Here is a 19,044-nt window from a genome sequence, read left to right on the forward strand (position 1 = left end):
GCCTGGGAGTCATTCTGGACTCACAGCTGTCCATGGAGGCACAGGTCAATTCTGTATCCAGGGCAGCTGTTTACCAGCTCCATCTGATACACAGGATGAGACCCTCCCTGCCCGCAGTCTGTCTCGCCAGAGTGGTGCATGCTCTGGTTATCTCCCGCTTGGACTACTGCCATGCGCTCTATGTGGGGCTACCTTTGAAGGTGACCCGGAAACTGCAACTAATCCAGAATGCGGCAGCTGGACTGGTGACTGGGAGTGGCTGCCAGGACCACATAACGCCAGTCCTGAAAGACCAACATTGGCTCCCAGCCCATTTCTGAGCACAATTCAAAGTGTTGGTGTTGACCTTTAAAGCCCTAAACGGCCTCAGCCCAGTAGACCTGAAGGAGCGTCTCCACCCCATAGTTCAGCCTGGACACCGGGGTCCAGATCTGAGGGCCTTCTGGGGGTTCCCTCCCTGTGAGAAGTGAGGTTATAGGGAAGCAGGCAGAGGGCCTTCTCGGTGGTGGCTCCTGCCCTGTGGAACGCCCTCCCATCAAATGTCAAGGAAATAAACAACTATCTGATGTTTAGAAGACATCTGAAGGCAGCCCTGTTTAGGGAGGTTTTTAATGTTTGATGTTTTATTGTGCTTTTAATTCTGTTGGGAGCCGCCCAGTGTGGCTGGGGAAACCCAGCCAGATGGGCAGGCATAAATAAATAATAATAATAATTATTATTAATAATAAATTTTTATCATTATTATTGTTCTAGGTTCATCCTCCCGGGCGCCTGCAAGAAGAGATCCAAGATGTCGTCGGAGCCCCCCGAGGGGCCCTGGGGCTGCCCGGCCCTCCGCTCCCGCTTGGAGGAGCTATACCTGCCCCGCACGAGTGCCGATGAGCGCGCCCAGTTCTGGACCTTCTTCGAGCGGCTGCGGCGGCGCTTCCCCGGTGCAAAGGAGCCTCGGGAAGGAGCCCCCCTGGCTGAGCCCAGCCCCGGGGCGACGGCGACGGTCCCCCTGCGGCCCTACGACCCCCGGCTACGCGCCAACCTGCGGGCTCCGCGTCGGGAGGTGTCTGGCGTGGCCCCCGAGCGCCTGCGGGAGTTCCGCGCGGCCCTGGCGCACTTCTGGGACTTTGGCCAGAAGCAGAGCTTCTCCCGGCTGGCGCGGCTGCAGCGGGAGCGCGCCTCCCTGCCCATTGCGCGCTACCGGGAGCGGCTTCTGGCGGCCGTGGCGAGCGGGCAGGTGGTGGTGGTGGCCGGGGACACGGGCTGCGGCAAGTCCACCCAGGTGCCCCAGTACCTGCTGGCCGCCGGCTACAGCCACGTGGCCTGCACCCAGCCCCGGCGCCTGGCCTGCGTGGCGCTGGCCCAGAGGGTGGCCTACGAGAGCCTCCAGCAGTACGGAGATCAGGTGAGCCAGGGCTCCTGAGCCTAGGAGGTATCTTTCATATTTAAAATGGATGGATCTTGTTTGTGATGGTCCAACTGGCTCGTTTGGGATCTCTTTTCTTGTTTAGGTGTTTTTTCCTTTTTGATCCTCCCTTCCTAGCCTCCTAACACCCGTGGGGGCCTCGAGGGGAGCTATCGGTGCTCCGTTTTCAAGAATTCTTAGTAGCTCTATCCTTTTGTTTTGGAATAGATTTCTTGCTCTGAAAATAAAATTCACCAGGTTATGATCTAGAAATGTGACTCCACCCACATCAGCTTCTCATAACGGGCTTTATTGAAGCAAAAAGGCTAATTGGACAGCGTCTGAAGGACAGAGCATCAGAACAATCTGGCCATACTAAAGAAATTCTGCCCTTGGTATGCCATCCCCCCCCCCCTTCTCAGTTTGATTCCCTGGCACCATATCTGTATAAATTAACTATCCCAAAATACAGATGTGCCTTTGCACCGGCTGGACTGGATGTGATGCCCTCTGCCGTACTTGAGGGCAGATCCCAAAATATTCCAACTGAGAAACGACTCTGCCCCTGTGGAGATGGTAATCTGGAAACAGTGGCTCATGTTCTCCTGTCCTGCCCCCTTTATAAAGATCTGAGGAATGGGATCATCACGCCACTCCTGCTTACCATCCCAGGCCGCCCATCTGAGGCCACATTGCTCTTTCTTTTATCAGATCAAAATGATCAGACAGCAGCAAAGGTGGCTAGTTTATCGTGGGTGCAGTGAGATTAAGGGCCACTAAATGAACGATAACCTTGGTCATTTGACTGCCCTTTTTACCCATTGCTGTCTTTTTATTTGTATATATTTTATTTGTATGTATTGCTTGTTTTGTGTTGCTGTGGCTGTTGGCCAATGAGAATAAAGGTTATATTATCTTATCCTGAGCATAGGCAGAGTGCCCTCTCCTCTACTGCATCGCGTCCAGGGGGTTTCAGGTGGGCTCTTGGAAGAGGGCAGGAGGTTAACAGGAAGATTTTAAGGAACTATTAGAAATGATTCTCAAAAGCAGCAGAGATATGAGATGATCAGGTCCCCCCCGAACTTGAAGCATGGGAAGTCCCAATAAAAAAATTATAATTCGGCAAAATATTTGGATTATTTAATATGCATATGTATAATTTGGAATATTTAATGTGATTGGAGTGGATTGTTAAAATGGAAAGTTAATAAAAATGATTTATAAAAAAAAGGAAGAGGGCTGGAGCTGGGGAGCATGTGGACCCAGGAGCATGTGCAGAGTGCCTGCTGTCAGAGGCACCAATGCTTCCAGATTGGTGAGGACAGGGGGCTGGGTGAGGTGGGCATTGGCCTGATCCAGCCCTGCTCATGGACTGACGAGGTTGTTGAAACCCGCTTTGCCTGTGGAGTCCCTGGGGGTCTTGTGTGGCCCTAGAGAAGCCCCTCCCTCCCTCTGGCCTTCCTGGGTGCTAACCCCTCCCCCCCCCCGCAGGTTGGCTACCAGATCCGCTTTGAGAGCACTCGCTCGCCAGCCACGCGGATTGTCTTCCTGACGGAGGGGCTCCTCCTGCGCCAGGCCCAGCGCGACCCCTCCCTGCCCGGCTACCGGGTGCTGATTGCGGACGAGGTCCACGAGCGCCACCTCCACAGCGACTTCCTCCTGGGCGTCCTGCGCAGGATCCTGCCCGCCCGCCCTGACCTCAAGCTGGTGCTCATGTCGGCCACCATCAACATCCGCCTCTTCGCGGACTACTTTGGGGGGGCCCCCGTGGTGCAGGTCCCCGGCCGGCTCTTCCCCATCACGGTGAGGGGGGCCCGGATAGGACTGGGGCGTGGGGAGGTTGTGGCTGCTTCTGGGGGGGGGGCGGATCTGTGGCTCATTTGCCTCAGTATCCCTGAAGGGCACCGGGGTCCAGCTCCGAGGGCCTTCTCGGTGGTGGCGCCCTCCCATCGGATGTCAAGGAAATAAGCAACTATCTGACTTTTAGAAGACATCTGAAGGCAGCCCTGTATCGGGAAGTTTTCAAAGTTTGATGTATTTCTCATGTTTTTAATATTCTATTGGGAGCTGCCCAGAGTGGCTGGGGAAACCTAGCCAGGTGGGCAGGGTATAAATATTATTATTATTACAGTCACACCTCGCGTTACGGACGCTTCAGGTTGTGTGATTTTGGGTTACACAGCGCGCCGAACCCGGACGTACCGGAACCGGTTACTTCGGGTTTCGGCGCTTGTGCATGTGCAGAAGCACTAAATTCCACTTTGCGCATACGCAGAAGCACTGAATCACGGCCTGTGTGTGCGCAAATGTGGCGCTGCGGGTAGCAAATGTGCCTCCTGCACGGATCATATTCGCAACCCAAGCGTCCCCTGTATTATTATTATTATTGTTGTTGTTGTTATTGTTATTATTATTATTATGCCTGGGGACCAGGGGCTCTGAACAGGCTGACTTCTGCCCTGCCCCACATTGGACGTAAACTTCGTTTGGGGGGCTTCCCTTGCAGGAGACTCTGGAATTCAGAGAGTGATGGGACAGCAAAGGAAGACAGGAAAAGGCCAATGTATGGGCGTATTTTCACTCCAGCTTCTTATAAGGCCCATGCATTGCCAGGGGGTTAGGCTAGATGACTTTTGGTTCCCTTCCAATTGCACAATTCTCAGTTACAGTCGTGCCTCGCAAGACGAAAAGAATCCATTCCGCGAGTCTCTTTGTCTAGCGGTTTTTTCATCTTGCGAAGCAAGCCCATTAGCGGATTAGCGCTATTAGTGGCTTAGCGGCTTTTAGCGGCTTAGCGGCTTAGCGGGTTTTTCGTCTTGCGAGGCATTCGTCTTGCGGGGCACCACTGTATTCATGTCTGTTTGTGTGGGGGGGGAGGTTTTGCTCTCTCCTCGAACCCTCGCCCTTTGACTGCCCCTTCCACAACTTCCTAATTTGTGCCCTATCTCTGGAAACCTCCCCTGTGTTTCCCCAGCTTCACTTTTGTAACGTTGAGGGCTAGAAACTTGCGGTGTGTGGCAGTGGTTGTGTCGTGATTAAGAGCGCCAGAGGCCTGGGCCCAGATCCACCCATTTGGGCATGCTGCCTCTCTGGGCGTGACCTACCTGGCAGGGTTGTTGTTGTTGTTGTGGGGATTCCACGAGGAGGGGAGCGTGCCCCCCTTGAGCTCCTTGGAGATGGGCTGCGAAGGGAAGGAACGGCTGCCTGGCTGGGGAAGGTCCAGGCAGGCCCATCCCGGGCTGGCAGCATCTCACGGCTTGCCTCCTCTCTCCTCCCCGCACAGGTCCTGTACGAGCCCCTCCGCCCCGAGGAGGGCGCTAGCGGGCGCAAGGAGAGGCTGGACCCCCGGCCCTTCCTGCGGGTGCTGCAAGCCATCGACCACAAGTACCCCCCCGAGGAGAGGGGCGACCTTCTGGTCTTCCTCAGTGGGGTGGCCGAGATCGGGGCTGTTGTGGAGGCGGCACAGACCTACGCCACCCACACCCAGCGCTGGGTGGTTCTCCCTCTCCACAGCACCCTGTCTGTGGCTGAGCAGGACAAGGTGGGTGGGGCCGGGGCTTCTTTTTTTGGGGGGGCTGCCCCTCCCAGCCTCCCAGAAAGAGGGGGAGCGTTGGGCTCCATGCCTGAGGGACCCTTTTGAAAAAACCAGATTATCGAGGGCTCTGCCCGCAGGTGCCCCCGTCCCGAGGCTCCCTTGGCGCACGTGGGTCATTCCCCGTGGGCCCTGGAGGTGCAAAATGCCCTCTTGCCTTGCAGGTATTCGACTTGCCCCCCCCAGGAGTCCGGAAGTGCATCGTTTCCACCAACATCGCCGAGACCTCGGTGACCATCGACGGCGTCCGGTTCGTTGTGGACTCGGGTAAGGGGCGGCCGCTTCTGCCCCCGGGCTCGGGGGTGCAGCCGGTTTGAATGAATGAATGAATCTTTATTTGCATCAGCAGTAAAGCAACAATACAGTATACAAAGAATGGAAACAAAAAGTCAATTATATAAAGTACATTTTGGGGTTTTGAGTCCGTAGTCAAAGTGTCGCTCTTATTCTGATTGCCCCAGCTAAAAACCTGGCCGCCTTTGCTGTCAGCTGCTCATCTTGATCTGCCAAGAGAAAGGACCCTGGGGCAGTGGCTGGGCGACCCAGAGTGGACAATGAAAGAGGGGTGATGACCTCATTCCTCAAGTCTTTATCAAGAGGGCAGGCCAGAAGGGCCTGCGCCACAGATTCAGGACTGCCATCTCCACAGGGACATACCATGTATACTCGAGTATAAGCCGATTTTTTTCAGCACATTTTTTATGCTGAAAAAGCCCCCCTCGGCTTATACTCGAGTGAGGCAGGCGGCGGTGGCGGAGGGACGAGTGGCCAGAAAGGAGCCCTTTTGGGCTGCTTGTTCTTCCTCCGCTGCTGCTGCTGCCGCCACCACCAGGTTCGTGGTGTGGTGAACTGGCTTATACTTGAGTCAATAAGTTTTCCCAGTTTTTTGTGCTAAAATTAGGTGCCTCAGCTTATATTTGGGCCGGCTTATACCTAAGTATATGCGGTAAGCATTTTTCGTGTGGAATCTGTTGGAATCGTCCATCCGAGGGCCAGACATTCGATCTTCCGAGAGTAAAAGCATGTTTATATTTTAGGCTTGCTTGATTATGCAGATACGATGCCAGAGAGTCGAAATGGGAAGGTGGAAAATAGCCACACCATGGGCAGAATTTCCTGATTGTGGCCAAGCTGTTCTGATGCTCGATATCATGGGGGCAGCCAGTCCTTTGTGGAGCATGAATTTGGAAGTTGGCATCCTGGCACCCTTGAACCTCAACCCCACTCTCTCTTCCAGGCCACTTTCTAGCCCTTAAGGCGGAGAGATTGTGGGCCCAACCAGGTGAAGCACCTGGACTTCTGCAAGAACACCCAACGACTCAGGTGCAGGAGGATTGCCTGGGGCCCAGGGACTCCAGGAATAGCTTTATTAGGCCAGCCAGAATGTTACCGGGTGCCATGCAGCAAGATCTTCCTCTTCGGAGGAACTCGAACGTTTGCCCACCAGGATTCTGTGGCATTAAGGTTTCCCTAGTAACAGGTATCTCCCTGGTATTTCTGAATGTGCAGGATCAGGCCAGAGGGGACCCATCCAGCTCAGCCTCCTTTCCCCCCAGTGGCCAACCAGGTGCCTGTTATGGGAAGCCGGAAAGCAGGATTCAAACACAGCTCTCCTGCAATTCCCAGCCACTGGCATTCAGAAGCATCGCTGCCTCTGACTTCTGGAGACAGAGAAGATCTGGCCTGGCTAGGAGCCCTCAGTAGCCTCCCAGAATCAAAATCTGATTGTAGCAAAGCTGTTTGCAAAAAAGATAAAAATCAGGGGAAATTCACATTATTTTAGAGCATGCAGAAAGTACTGGAACGGGTTAAAATTCGCATCAGCTTCCTATTAGCTTATTAAAGAGGATGGCAGGTCAACTGCCCCCCGGTTAATGCGACTTATGGGGCAAGGGGGCCCCCTCTTCCTGGTCTCTCTCTGGCAGGGAAGGTGAAGGAGCTGAGCTACGACCCCAAAGCCAAGCTGCAGCGGCTGCAGGAGTTCTGGATCAGCCGTGCCAGCGCCGAGCAGCGCAAGGGCCGGGCGGGCCGGACGGGGCCGGGCGTCTGCTTCCGCCTCTACGCTGAGTCCGACTACGATGCCTTCGCCCCCTACCCCGTGCCAGAGATCCAGCGGGTGGCGCTCGATGCCCTCGTTCTGCAGGTGGGCAGAGGCAGGGGGCACCAACCCCTTCGCTCCGGGGGGCTGGGACCCACTTTTGGTTAAAATCTTTTTTTAAATTAAGTTTCACGTTACAGATTTAAATTAACAACATCAGTTAGGATTCTTCTCCCCTCCACCCTTCCATGCTTACCATTCTCCATCTAAAGAATCCATTTTTACCTTGATTTTTAGTGCATTACAAGTGTTACTCAAATCCTGCCAAAGTTTCCAGTGCTGGGACTCAGTTCTAAATGGGCAGCTGCCTGTCAGGGACTGCTCAGCTGGGATTCCTGCATTGCGAGGGGACGGACTAGAGGACTCTCAGGGGTCCCTCCTGCCTCCACAATTCTGCGACCTCAACAGAGGGACTCCTTCCCTGGAGGGTTTTTGAGCAAACGTCAGGGGGGCCATCAATTCTTTAGCCGAGATTCCTGCAGTATTTTGGGGTTGGGCTAGAAGACCTTCAGGGGTCCCTGCCATCTCTACAATTCTGTGATTTCAGGGGTGGCATTTGTGGGTTTTTGGGGGTGAAATGGCTGTTCTGACCAGGGCCGGATTGAGGTTTGATGCGGCCCCCAGCTGCTGAAGCTAATGGGGCCCTTTAAATGTCCAGCTGTCCCTTGTTAATAACAAATTGTTGCTGTTTTGTGTTGAACATAATGCTATATGGTATTTATGGACTGAATAGGTATCTGAAGCCCTTTGCCCATGTTGCCCTGCAACCAGTCCATGCAGAATGTGGGCACCCTATATATAGAAAGGAGCAAACCAGGGATATTTGAGGGGGCAGACAAGCAGGCGGAACCCATGACTTGCATCATAGGAGCTGACACAACACAAAACACGGTTGCTGTAGGGAGGGTTTATTTGATTTGTTTTTTATGCGATAATCTTTATTGTCATTGTCCCACACAGAACAACGAAACTGGAAAAAATCTACACCAGACATTCAAAAACCAACACACCTGCTATCCCAGCCTGGTTAGCCCCCTAAAAACTCTAATACCCCATAATTAAATACAATATACTCCCATAGAGACTACCTTACACTGCGTTTAAAACCGAAAACGCATATTATACTTATATAATAAATATATCTTATATTTTGGAAATGTACATCCAGTTTTTTCCCCTTAAATTTTTCTGGGGCCCCCAAGAGACTGGGGCCCTAAGCTAGAGCTTGTTTAGCTGATACCTAAATCCAGCCGTGGTTCTGACACATAGTGAGTGGGAAGACAGACGACGTTCCCCATAGCTGGTAGAGCATGAGACTTCATCTTAGGGTCATGGGTTCGAGTCTCCCGTCAGGTGGCAGATTGCAGCGGGTTGGGCTGGATGACCCTTGGGGGCCCCCCCAGCTCAACAATTCTGTGATTCCTCGTCCGAAAGGAGGGGCTGCGTCCTGCCACTGGGGGGGGGGAGGGATTTGGCATTGGGGGACAATGGAGAAAGCCTCCCTCCTGGGCTCTGTTGCCCCCCCAGATGAAGAGCATGGGGCTGGGCGACCCCCGCGCCTTCCCCTTCCTGGAGCCCCCCCCGCCAGCCAGCCTGGAGACGGCCATCCACTACCTGAAGCAGCAGGGGGCCCTGGACCCAGAGGAGAACCTCACCCCCATCGGGAGCCTCCTGGCCCAGCTGCCGGTTGACGTGGTGATTGGTGAGTCCGGGAAGGGGGGGCCGCGTGGACTGGGGGGGGGCGTCTGTGCCAGTCACCCACGGGAGCCTCTGCCAGATGCCCAGCTCTTTTGATTTGGCTTTGGGTTTATGTCTTGTGTTGTGAGCATGTGCAGAGTGCCACGGGGAGGGGGCTGAGAGCGGGGGCATCTCTCCCCCTCCCCATGCCAGGAATCTTATTCTGGGTGAGAGCCGGTGGTGTGGTTAGAGGGTTAGGCCAAAATCAGGGGAGACCAGAGTTCGATTCTGCCCATTCAGCCATGAACTTCTTATTTTATTCTATTTTATTTATTATACAACATTTAAAATACGCTTAAACAATACAATATATAGAAAACATACATTATATACATTACCTTAATACACACCTAACGTAGACACACCTTACACATTTGACTTCCCACTCTTCGCAATGTGCCATTTTACCACTTATATGCATTTCATTTTAATTCTTCTTCTATTCCAAATCTTTTTTTTTTTTTTTTTGCTAACCAGATTTTCCTATGCATTTTCTCTATTTTCTAGATTCATTCTATATCTGTCAGGAGATTTGCCTTATCTGTATAATTTTTAAGATATTCCTTAAAAATATTATATTATATTATATTATATTATATTATATTATATTATATTATATTATATTATATTATATTATATTATATTATATTATATTATTATTGCTTTTCAAGATTACACATTTCACTAATTACTGGCCGTGAGCTTCTTACTGGGTGCCCTGGGGGGGGGGTGCATTCACTGCCTCTCAGCCTGGCCTGCCTTCCAGGGCTGCTGTTGTGGGGATTAAATGAGGAATGTTGGAGGAGGCGCTGCCTGGGGGGGGGGGAAGGGGCTCTTGCTCTCTGGCTGAGGCTGCCCCCCTCCCCATTTGTCCACAGGGAAGATGCTGGTTCTGGGGACCCTCTTTGGCCTGGCGGCCCCCACCCTCTCGGTCGCGGCTGCACTCAGCGTCCCCTCCCCCTTCCTGCGCAGCAGCAGTGGGCGCAGCGACCCGGACTGCGCCACGGCCCGCCGGCCCCTGGAGAGCCAGTTGGGAGACCCCCTGACGCTGCTCAACGTCTTTGACGCCTGGGTGCAGGTGGGTGAGGAACGCTCTGTCTCGGCCTGATCTGGGAAGACCTTTACTTCTGGTGAAGCCTCCAGCTCCAGAGGCAGTCTACCTGGAGTCCTGGGTTTGGGGGGGCATTTGGCCAAGGGGAGAAGAGGATTCTGGACTGGATGGGCCCCTTGGGCCTGAGGAAGAAAGGGTCTCTTCCTGGCTTGGGTTTTTTTTTGTTTTGTATAATTTTTACTAAATTTTCTGTTTTGCATTTCAGAATATTCATTTAAACAACCTTAAAATATCAATGACTTCCGTTCTTCACTTTTCACGGTTCATTCGGCATATCCTAAATCCCTGCATATTTTACATAAACTAAAACCATTCAGTATTCCGTTATTACATCCATCAAAACTTATTTACGCTGTTGAATTTATCTTAATACTGGCCACGTTTGCAAACATACATAATTCCCCCCCATATATTCAACAAACATTTTCCAGTCTTCTTTAAACTTATGTTCTTCTTGCTCTCTTATTCTATATGTCAAATCTGAAAGTTCTGCATATTCTGTCCACTTAAGTTACCAATCCTCTTTAGTCGGGACCTCGCTCGTTTTCCATTTTTTCGGCTAACGAAACATGGACCGCAGTAGCGGCATACATAAATAAACTTTTTTGACACCTGGGAATTTCAGTCTGAATTCTCCCCAATGAAAACTCTTCCTGAGTTTCTCCCTTCTGACCTCTGTCCCTGCGTTTGTCTGTCTCGGTCCGTCCTGACGGAGTCGAATCTCCTTGTTGTCCGGCAGGAGAAATCGGAGAATCGGAGCGGATCCCGCCGTTGGTGCCGCCGACGGGGCCTGGAGGAGCACCGGCTCTACGAAGCCGCCAACTTGCGGCGCCAGTTCCAGGTGGGTGTGAATCTGGGGGAGGGGAGGACAAGGGGTTGGTCTAGATGGCCCCTGGGGTGCCCCTCTGGGTCCAGGGCAGCTGTCTGCCAGCTTCATCTGGTGCGCAGGATAAGACCCTCCCTGCCCGCAGACTGTCTTACCAGAGTGGTGCATGCTCTGCACCAGGAGTCAGCAAAGTTTTTGTGGCTTGGGCCGATTCACGGTCCCACAGACGCTGCGGTGGGCTGGAGTGTGCACATGCATGCGCAAATGCTATTTCTGGTGCAGAGGAGGCGTGCGCCGGCCAGTGTCATGGAAGGCGGTCCCTGCTCTGCGACCGAGCGGGTGGCAGGGGTCCATGGCACTAAATGGCCTTAGTGCAGTATACCTGAAGGAGCGTCTCCACCCCCATTGTTCTGCCCGGACGCTGAGGTCCAGCGCTGAGGGCCTTCTGGCGGTTCCCTCCCTGCGAGAAGCGAAGTTACAGGGAACCAGGCAGAGGGCCTTCTCGGTGGTGGCACCCGCCCTGTGGAACGCCCTCCCATCAGATGTCAAGGAAATAAATCTGACTTTTAGAAGCCCCTAAATAATAAACAACGCGGGTGGCGCTGTGGGTTAAACCACAGAGCCTAGGACTTGCCGATCAGAAGGTCGGCGGTTTGAATCCCTGCGATGACGGGTTGAGCTCCCTTGCTCGGTCCCTGCTCCTGCCCACCTAGCAGTTCGAAAGCATGTCAAAGTGCAAGTAGATCAATAGGTACCACTCCGGCGGGAAGGTAAATGGTGTTTCCGTGCGCTGCTCTGGTTTGCCACATGACCAGGAAGCTGTACCCTGGCTCCTTTGGCCAGTAAAGCGAGATGAGCGCCGCAACCCCAGAGTCGTCCGTGACTGGACCTAACAGTCAGGGAGGGGTCCCTTTACCTTTACTAAATAATAATAATAATTTTTGTTATTCTCTGCCAGGAGCTGCTGCGGGACCACCAGCTGGTGGAGCCCCCCTCCCGGCCCAGCGACACCCATGCCCGCCAGAGCCTCCACCGCAAGCGCCGGGAGCTGCAGCGGATCAAGAGGGAGCACGATCGGGGGGAGGGGCGGCGGAGGAAGGTGCTGCGTCTGGAGGAGGAGGGGGGCAGCTCTTCCTCGGAAGGGGAAGGGGACCCCCAGCGTGGCGTCGACATCCAGGTGAGGGGGTCCGGACGGGGCCCTTCCCCTCGGGGGCCCGGCTGCTGGGCTCTTCCTCTGTTCCCATGAAGCCTCCCAGTGTTGGGCTCCCAAAGCAAGGAAGGAATACACACCAGGCTTGACCAGCAAGATTCTGGGAGGAGTGTCAATAATAATAATTCCTCTCCATCCCTCGACGCCCAGGTCGTTTTATTCACAAAAGAACTTTTGACACAGTGTTCGTCAGAACCAATCCGAGGATTGCAAAAACCTCACATGGGACAAAGTCAGATCAGGAGAATCCTGTTAACTACAAAGACTACTCTGAGCGTGCAGACATGGCTGAGAGAGAATAAAACAGGACTAGAGGAATGCATTCAGCAAACCCAGAGGTCATAAACAGCAATAAACAAGAGAGGAAGGATGGGTAGAATTTACCTTCTCTTTGTGAACTCTCTTCCTGGCCCTAAGATCTATCTCAAGATTAACAAACTACATCAAAGTAACCTATTCACGTTATGGCCTGGGATGCCTGGGGCAGCAACCGGCAACCGGTCTGTGTCCTAGAATGCTTATATGTGCTTGTCAGAAATAGAGAAATGGGCAGCAGAGAAAAATGGCAGAGATGGAGAGGCTTGTGGGGTTTGATCAGAAATTATTGCCAATGAATCAAACCCAGTCACTGCCATGCTTTCATCGCCGAAACAACGGCTTGAGGCATAGCTCACTGTACATTTCGCTCCATAAGACGCACCTAGTTTTTAGAGGAGGAAAACAAGAAAAAAAATATTCTGAAAGAAACAGTGGATGTATGATTTTTGTGGTTCATGCTGTGGCCACAGACATGTGATTTGATGGTGGGTTTGGGGTAGCCCAATGCAAAAATCCTGACAATCCATGTGGATCCGTGCTTTGTAACCACGTTTTTGCGCCATTGTGGCCCCACAAAACAGTGGGTGTGTGGTTTTTTTGGTGCAGGCTGTAGCCATGGACATGCTATGTGAGCTGATGGTGAATTTGGGCTGACCCAATGCAAAAATCCTGAGGATCCATGGGCTTTTACCTCCCTATCCCAGGCAGCCTCCTTTATCTCTAGCGTCCCTGATCTCCTTCCCGATCCATTATCGATCAGCTGCTTCCTTTCAACACTCCCTTTCCTCTTGTTTGCCTTAGTGTCTTTTCCTTAACTGGAGCAGTTTTTTGCTCCTCCTTTTCTTCCAATTTCTCTCCTTATTGCTTTAGTCTTCCTGTCTCCTCTCCTTGCAAGTTTGCTGTCTTTACCTCCCCCCTCCCAGGCAGCCTCCTTTATCTCTAGCGTCCCTTATCTCTCTCCCAATCGGCAAACGATCAGCGGCTTTGTTTCAACACCCACTTCCCTCTTTAAAAATAAAAAGCATGATCTGCTTTTCGCCCCTGGGCAATTTGGCTCCAGGGACCACGCATTCGCTCCATAAGACGCACAGACATTTCCCATTACTTTTTTAGGAAGAAAAAAGTGCATCTTATGGAGCGAAAAATATGGTATAATTCCTCATAGTAATCCCATCTGATCACTACATCCCAGTCCAGAGGCAGCCTGCCTCGGTCCCTAGGTCTGTGGGGATCTCTTCCCGCACCTCGGCCCCCCTGATCCTCCTGCTTCCCCCCCCAACAGGACGTCAAGTTCCAGCTGCGGCACGACGTGGCCGAGCTGCGTGCGGCCTCTTCTGTGGGGCAGGCCCTGTCGCCCGGCCGGCTGGCCCTCCTGCAGCTGGTCTTGGGGCGCGGCCTCTACCCGCAGCTGGCCGTGCCGGACCCCTTCAACCAGACCCGCAAGGACTCTGACCAGGCGAGTGCCAGGGCCCCCAGTGGGTGGGGGGAGCTGGGAGGGTACTGGGCCAGGAGGGGCCTCAGGAAGCAGCCCCCCACCCTCTGTCTGCGTGTGGGCGCCTTGCCCCCTACCCCCATGCTGAGCCCCCCTCCTTTTTGTTCCCCAGATCTTCCACACCAGGGAGAAGGTGGGGGTCGTTCTCCACCCCACCAGTGTCTTTTCTGCCTCCCCAGAGCTGCTGCAACCAGCACAGGAAAGGGGTCTGGAACGTGGGGGGCAAAGAGGTAAGAGGGGTCCCTCTGCCGCCCCCCCCCTCCAGGCATCGGGGGCTCTCAGCATCTTGAGCTCCTGCATCCTGGGCCAGGGGAGACACTTGGGGGCAGAGTGGGGCGGGGCATGATCCTGTATTGGGTGGGAATGAGCAAACTCAGCCGTGGGGAAAAGTTGGAGCCAGGGCTGCGAGTGCAAGTTTGATTGAAGCGGGAATTGAAGTGGGGGGCCGATTCCTGGAGGTTTTTAAGGAGGTCTGTGTCCCTTCCAGCTCTGCAGTTTTTAAGCAGAGGCAGGGGGCCCACCTGCCATGGATGCAAAGCAGGGGGTTGAGCTGGATGCCCCCTTGGGGTCCCTTCCAGCCCCACGGCGATGCTGTTCTGAGCGCCTGCTCTGTCGGACCCATCTAGCTCAGCCTCCAGTCTGGGGGAATGTTGTGGATAGTAGGAGAGGATATATTGATTAAATATTATCCTTCTTCACTTACGCTGGTGAGTCAGTAGCAGAGTACATCCCCCAGTATATAGCAGGGAACTAGGTGGTAGATAGTTTGAATCTCTTGAGTTACGCCAGGCATAGGCAAACTCAGCCCTCCAGCTGTTTTGGGACTACAACTCCCATCATCCCTAGCTAACAGGACCAGTGGTCAGGGATGATGGGAGGTGTAGTCCCAAAACATCTGGAGGAACGAGTTTGCCTATGCTTGGAGTTAAGCATTCCAGTCTGGCTTTGTCCAGATTGGGTTTTGTTCCTGGTAAATTTCCTTTTTATCCCTCCTAACAGGAATAAACACACAACAATCTTCTTTAATAGTAATGATAAGAGGTTTACTCACATTCAGTTCACAGTTGGTTCCCTGGAGGAAGACTTTAGCTTGTAGTTACAGAAGAGAGTTCATCCCATATGGGGATGGAGCCATGTGCTGCTGGCTGAGAGCCAGCAGACAGCAAAAGACATCTAGGTGGAATAAAGCGAAGAAGAAGGGAAGGTGGCTGCATGACCAGCCCTGTTATGGGGTCTTACAGCCCATCTAGTCCAGCACCCTGTTCTCACCTTGTGGCCAAATACCCACAAGAACCTGGGAAGTGAGGTAGACTGCCTCTGGACATGGAAGCTCCATGAGAACATGAAAGGAGCTTGCTAGAGCTGAGTGTGGGGCAGCCTGCGAACCTCTCCTTCCCTCTTTCCAGATGCCAAGGAGGGCCTGAGCAGCCGCCACCAGATCCTGGCCTTCGTCTCGCTGCTGGAGACAAACAAGCCCTACCTGGTCAACTGCCTCCGCCTGCCAGCTCTTCAGGTGAACATCCCCCCGAGTGAGGGGACCCAGGCGTCCTGGCCCTCTCCCCTCCCCTCAAACACCCGGGCAGCTCTTTGGCAGAACTCTGGTGGCTGTCTGCTGAGGATGCCACAGCTGTGACTCCTGCCTCGCAGGGGGTGGGGCTGGATGACCCCTGGGTGTCCCCTGCAATCCTGTCTCTCTCCCCCTGCCTCGCAGGCGCTGCTGCTCTTGGCCCGCTCCCTGGACACGAACAGTGACTGCACCCGCCTCGTGGCCGACTCCTGGCTGGAGCTGCGGGTTCCCTCCCCGGAAGCGGCCCTCCGCCTGCTGCGTGCGGCCCTCCGCCTCCGGGCTTCCTGGGAGAAGGTCCTGGACCGGCAGCTGGAGAGCCGAGGGGCTCGGGGGGAGGAGGCTGAGGAGGGGCGGCCCAGCGCCCGGCAGGTGCGCCAACTCACCCAGGAGCTGCTGGACTTCCTGAAGGCCGAGGTGCGTTGGCCGGCCCTGCGTGGCAGGCAGAAGAGGGTGGGGGGCGGCTGGGCCAGGTGGGCGGGGTCTGTGGCTCCTGGATTCCATGCAGGAGGCCCCAAGTGGCTGGAGAACGCAGGAGGGGAGGTCGGATCCTGCTTCCGGGCATCTTCCTAGAGACACCAGGTGCAGCAGCTGGGCTGCTCTTACTGAGCCTCCACATCCAGATGGGGAAGGCCTTCTCGGTGGTGGCACCCGCCCTGTGGAACACCCTCCCACCAGGTGTCACGGAAATAAATCTGACTTTTAGAAGACATCTGAAGGCAGCCCTCTTTAGGGAAGTTTTTAATGTCTGATGCTTAAGTGTGTTTTTAATATTCTCTAGCCAGATGGGCGGGGTATAAATAATGAAATGATGCTGCTGCTGATGATGACGATGTCACCCGTTCTCTGATTCCCTGGCCAGTGAGAGGTTCCAGGAGTGGGGCATTGGAACGTGGATTTGGTCTCCTTTGGAGGAGACAGCACTGGAAATTTAACCCTGCCATCGTTTGATGCTTTATTGTATTTTTAATATTTTGTTGGGAGTCGCCCAGAGTGGCTAGGGAAACCCAGCCGGATGGGTGGGAAATAACTAACTAACTAACTAACTAACTAACTAACTAACTAACTAATGATGATGATTCCTCTGCTGCCCCCCCCCCAGGTGCCCTACAGCCTGCGGCGCCTGATGCCCCTGGAGCAGCAGAACCTCTACGTGGGTCCTCAGGCGGCTTCTGCGGGAGGGGAGGTGCCCCCCGGCCTCTTCCAGGGGGTGGAGGTGACCCCCGACGAGGAGAAGGGCGGCTGCAGAGTGGGCAGCTTCTTGACGTTCAACTGCTTGGCGGTGAGTTCAGGGGAGTGGGCACCCAGAGGACACGTAGCCCAGCCCTCTGTGGCGCAGGAGCGCTCTTTGTCCTCTGGGGGGGGCAGGCGAGGGGGCAGGCTGGAGCCTGGTTGTGGGGCACGGAGCCTGCCTCTCCCTTGCCTGGGGCTGGGGGCTGGGTGCCAACCCCTCTGGGTCTCCCGCAGGGCACAGAGGGCGACCTGTACAGGGACTGCCTGCGCAGCTTCTGGACCTGCCCTCGCTGCGGCCTCTACATGCCCTTCACCCCCATGGAGCGCCTGGCTCACGAGGAGACCTGCCAGGCCCCAGGCCAAGAGGGGGAGCAGCCCAGCCAGGAAGGTGAGCCCCGCGGGGGGAGCAGGGGGCGGTCGCTGGGGAATTCCCCCAAAGGCTTTGCAGTTTGGGGGCTTGCAGGGGGGCCGGGAGGGACTTTGTTCACTAATAATAATAATAATAATAATAATAATAATAATAATTTTTATTTATACCCCGCCCTTCCCAGTTCATAAACCAGGCTCAGGGCGGCTAACAACAAAATTAAAACACACTGTATTTTTTGCTCTATAAGACTCACTTTTTCACTTCTAAAAAGTAAGGGGAAATGTGTGTGCGTCTTATGGAGCGAATGCAGGCTGCGCAGCTATCCCAGAAGCCAGAACAGCAAGAGGGATCGCTGCTTTCACTGCGTAGCAATTCCTTTTGCTGTTCTGGCTTCTGAGATTCAGAATAGTTTTTTTCTTGTTTTCCTCCTCCAAAAACTAGGTGCGTCTTGTGGTCTGGTGCGTCTCATAGGGAGAAAAAATATGGTGATTATAAAAGCAGCATAAAATACAGTATAAAAACATGAATAACAATAAAATTCAAAATTCCAAAATCAGTTTAGGGGAAATAATAATTAGATAATCCCCAGGGCTAGCTGGCTGCATTGGTCCTGCTTGGGCCAGCGAGGAGGCCAGGGGAGAATTAGCTGTGGGGTCTCAGAGCGGGTGAGGGAAGGAAAGGGAAATAAAAGATCAGGTTCTCTGCGAGGGAAGAGCCCGGTTCTTCGTCCCGCGAGATTTTTCACAGCGCGGTTTGCAGAGAGGGTGAAAGGACCGCCAGAGACGACTCTTGAAAACATTCAAAATCAAGAATAAACCGAAAACAGATCAGGATGCGCAGCCACACTTGACACGCCTGCGGAGCCTCGTCTAAGAAAGGAGGTTTGGGGCAGTGCTGCGAAATGCCTTTCCTGATTTCAAGTGGCAGGGAGTTCCGCGGTGCAGATGCTGCCACGCTCAATGATGGCGCTTTTACAAATGCAGAGCAGGGATCGTGAGGCACCAGTCGCTGGGCCAATTCCGCGGATCGAAGCGGTGGAGGGGGGATAAATATCTGGGGGGAGGCGACCTTGCAGGTAAACTGGTCCCAGGTTGTGAAGGGCTTTATATACCAACGGCGACACCTTGAACCTGGGCCAGGTGGCAAAGGGGCAACCAGCACAGATCCCTGAAGTGCCGGCAAGGCCTCCTTCCCGTCAGCAATCGCGCTGCAGCATTCTGTACCAGCTGCGGCCTCCAGACCAGGAGCAAGGGGAGCCCCACGCTGGACATTTTGGGGCGCTGTGTTTTGTGTGAGTTTTTACAAGTTTCTTGCTCCTCCCCAGAAGAGGAAACGGAGACCCCATCAGGCACCTCTGCCCTGCAGCGCCCGTACCACTGCCCCACCTGCCAGCAGAGCCTCCTCCTCACGCCCACCGAGATCCTGCGCCACCGGAAGCAGCACCAAGCGCCCCCCTGAGAACAGCCCCACTGGCGGGGGCCTCTCGAGGTCGGGGGAGCCTGGCGTGGGGGTCGCCTTCTTCCTCCCCCTGGTGCTTTCCCTCAGCCTCACGGACTGACCCCTGCCCCTCTCCTTCCTACTTGAGCTGCCATGAGCCTGGACTTTTTTGGGGGGGCTCTTTACACCTGGAAGAGTGTAAATAAAAAGGTATGGCTTTGATTAAAGAGCTGGGCACTGCCTTGTGGCTTCTAGTGGGCCCCCCCTGGAGCAAAGGACCCCTCGATTCCCCCAAATCCAAGAGTCCGTCTGGGTTCAGTAAGAGCAATACTCTTCACCAGTGGAGAGACACTTGGGTATTTCTTACTATTTTTTCCCCAAATTTTTTTATTCATTTTATAACACAAATAAACAACACAAACAGAAAAGCAGACAAATTCTTGTCTTGTCCTTATTTTTTCTAAACATTGTTAGGTGAGCTTCCCCAAGTCCCCGCTATCTGATCTTCATTTTCCTCACCTTTAGCAGTTTACATATATCATATTTTTACCCATCTTTTTATCACCCTTACTTTTACCATAATGATCTTCACATTTTATCCTTTACAAATAATACTGTTTTAAAATACACTGTCTTCTACTTCCAAGCCTCTATCCACTT

General features: G+C 53.6%; 1 protein-coding gene across 1 annotated transcript; it reads left to right on the forward strand.

Annotated features, from left to right (window-relative positions):
* The first annotated feature begins 753 nt into the window (after positions 1–753).
* On the forward strand, positions 754–18,611 carry DHX34 (DExH-box helicase 34). Its single transcript, XM_079985305.1, has 16 exons — positions 754–1,396; positions 2,888–3,199; positions 4,680–4,937; positions 5,153–5,255; positions 6,914–7,131; positions 8,614–8,788; positions 9,702–9,901; positions 10,674–10,775; positions 11,719–11,937; positions 13,571–13,744; positions 13,893–14,010; positions 15,187–15,293; positions 15,492–15,761; positions 16,447–16,626; positions 16,812–16,965; positions 18,272–18,611. The coding sequence occupies exons 1-16, from the start codon at positions 791–793 to the stop codon at positions 18,403–18,405; spliced, it is 3,330 nt and encodes a 1,109-aa protein (XP_079841431.1). The 5' UTR covers positions 754–790; the 3' UTR covers positions 18,406–18,611.
* Positions 18,612–19,044: the final 433 nt, after the last annotated feature.

Source organism: Podarcis cretensis (assembly GCF_951804945.1).
Source record: "Podarcis cretensis genome assembly, chromosome: 8".
In the NCBI taxonomy this organism is placed as follows: domain Eukaryota; kingdom Metazoa; phylum Chordata; class Lepidosauria; order Squamata; family Lacertidae; genus Podarcis; species Podarcis cretensis.

Coding starts and splice junctions, on each gene's coding strand:
- DHX34 (XM_079985305.1), top strand. CDS start 791: ATGTCGTCGGAGCCCCCCGAGGGGCCCTGGGGCTGCCCGGCCCTCCGC. Junction 5,256..6,913: donor CCGGTTCGTTGTGGACTCGG/GTAAGGGGCGGC, acceptor TCTCTCTGGCAG/GGAAGGTGAAGGAGCTGAGC. Junction 11,938..13,570: donor AGCGTGGCGTCGACATCCAG/GTGAGGGGGTCC, acceptor CCCCCCCAACAG/GACGTCAAGTTCCAGCTGCG.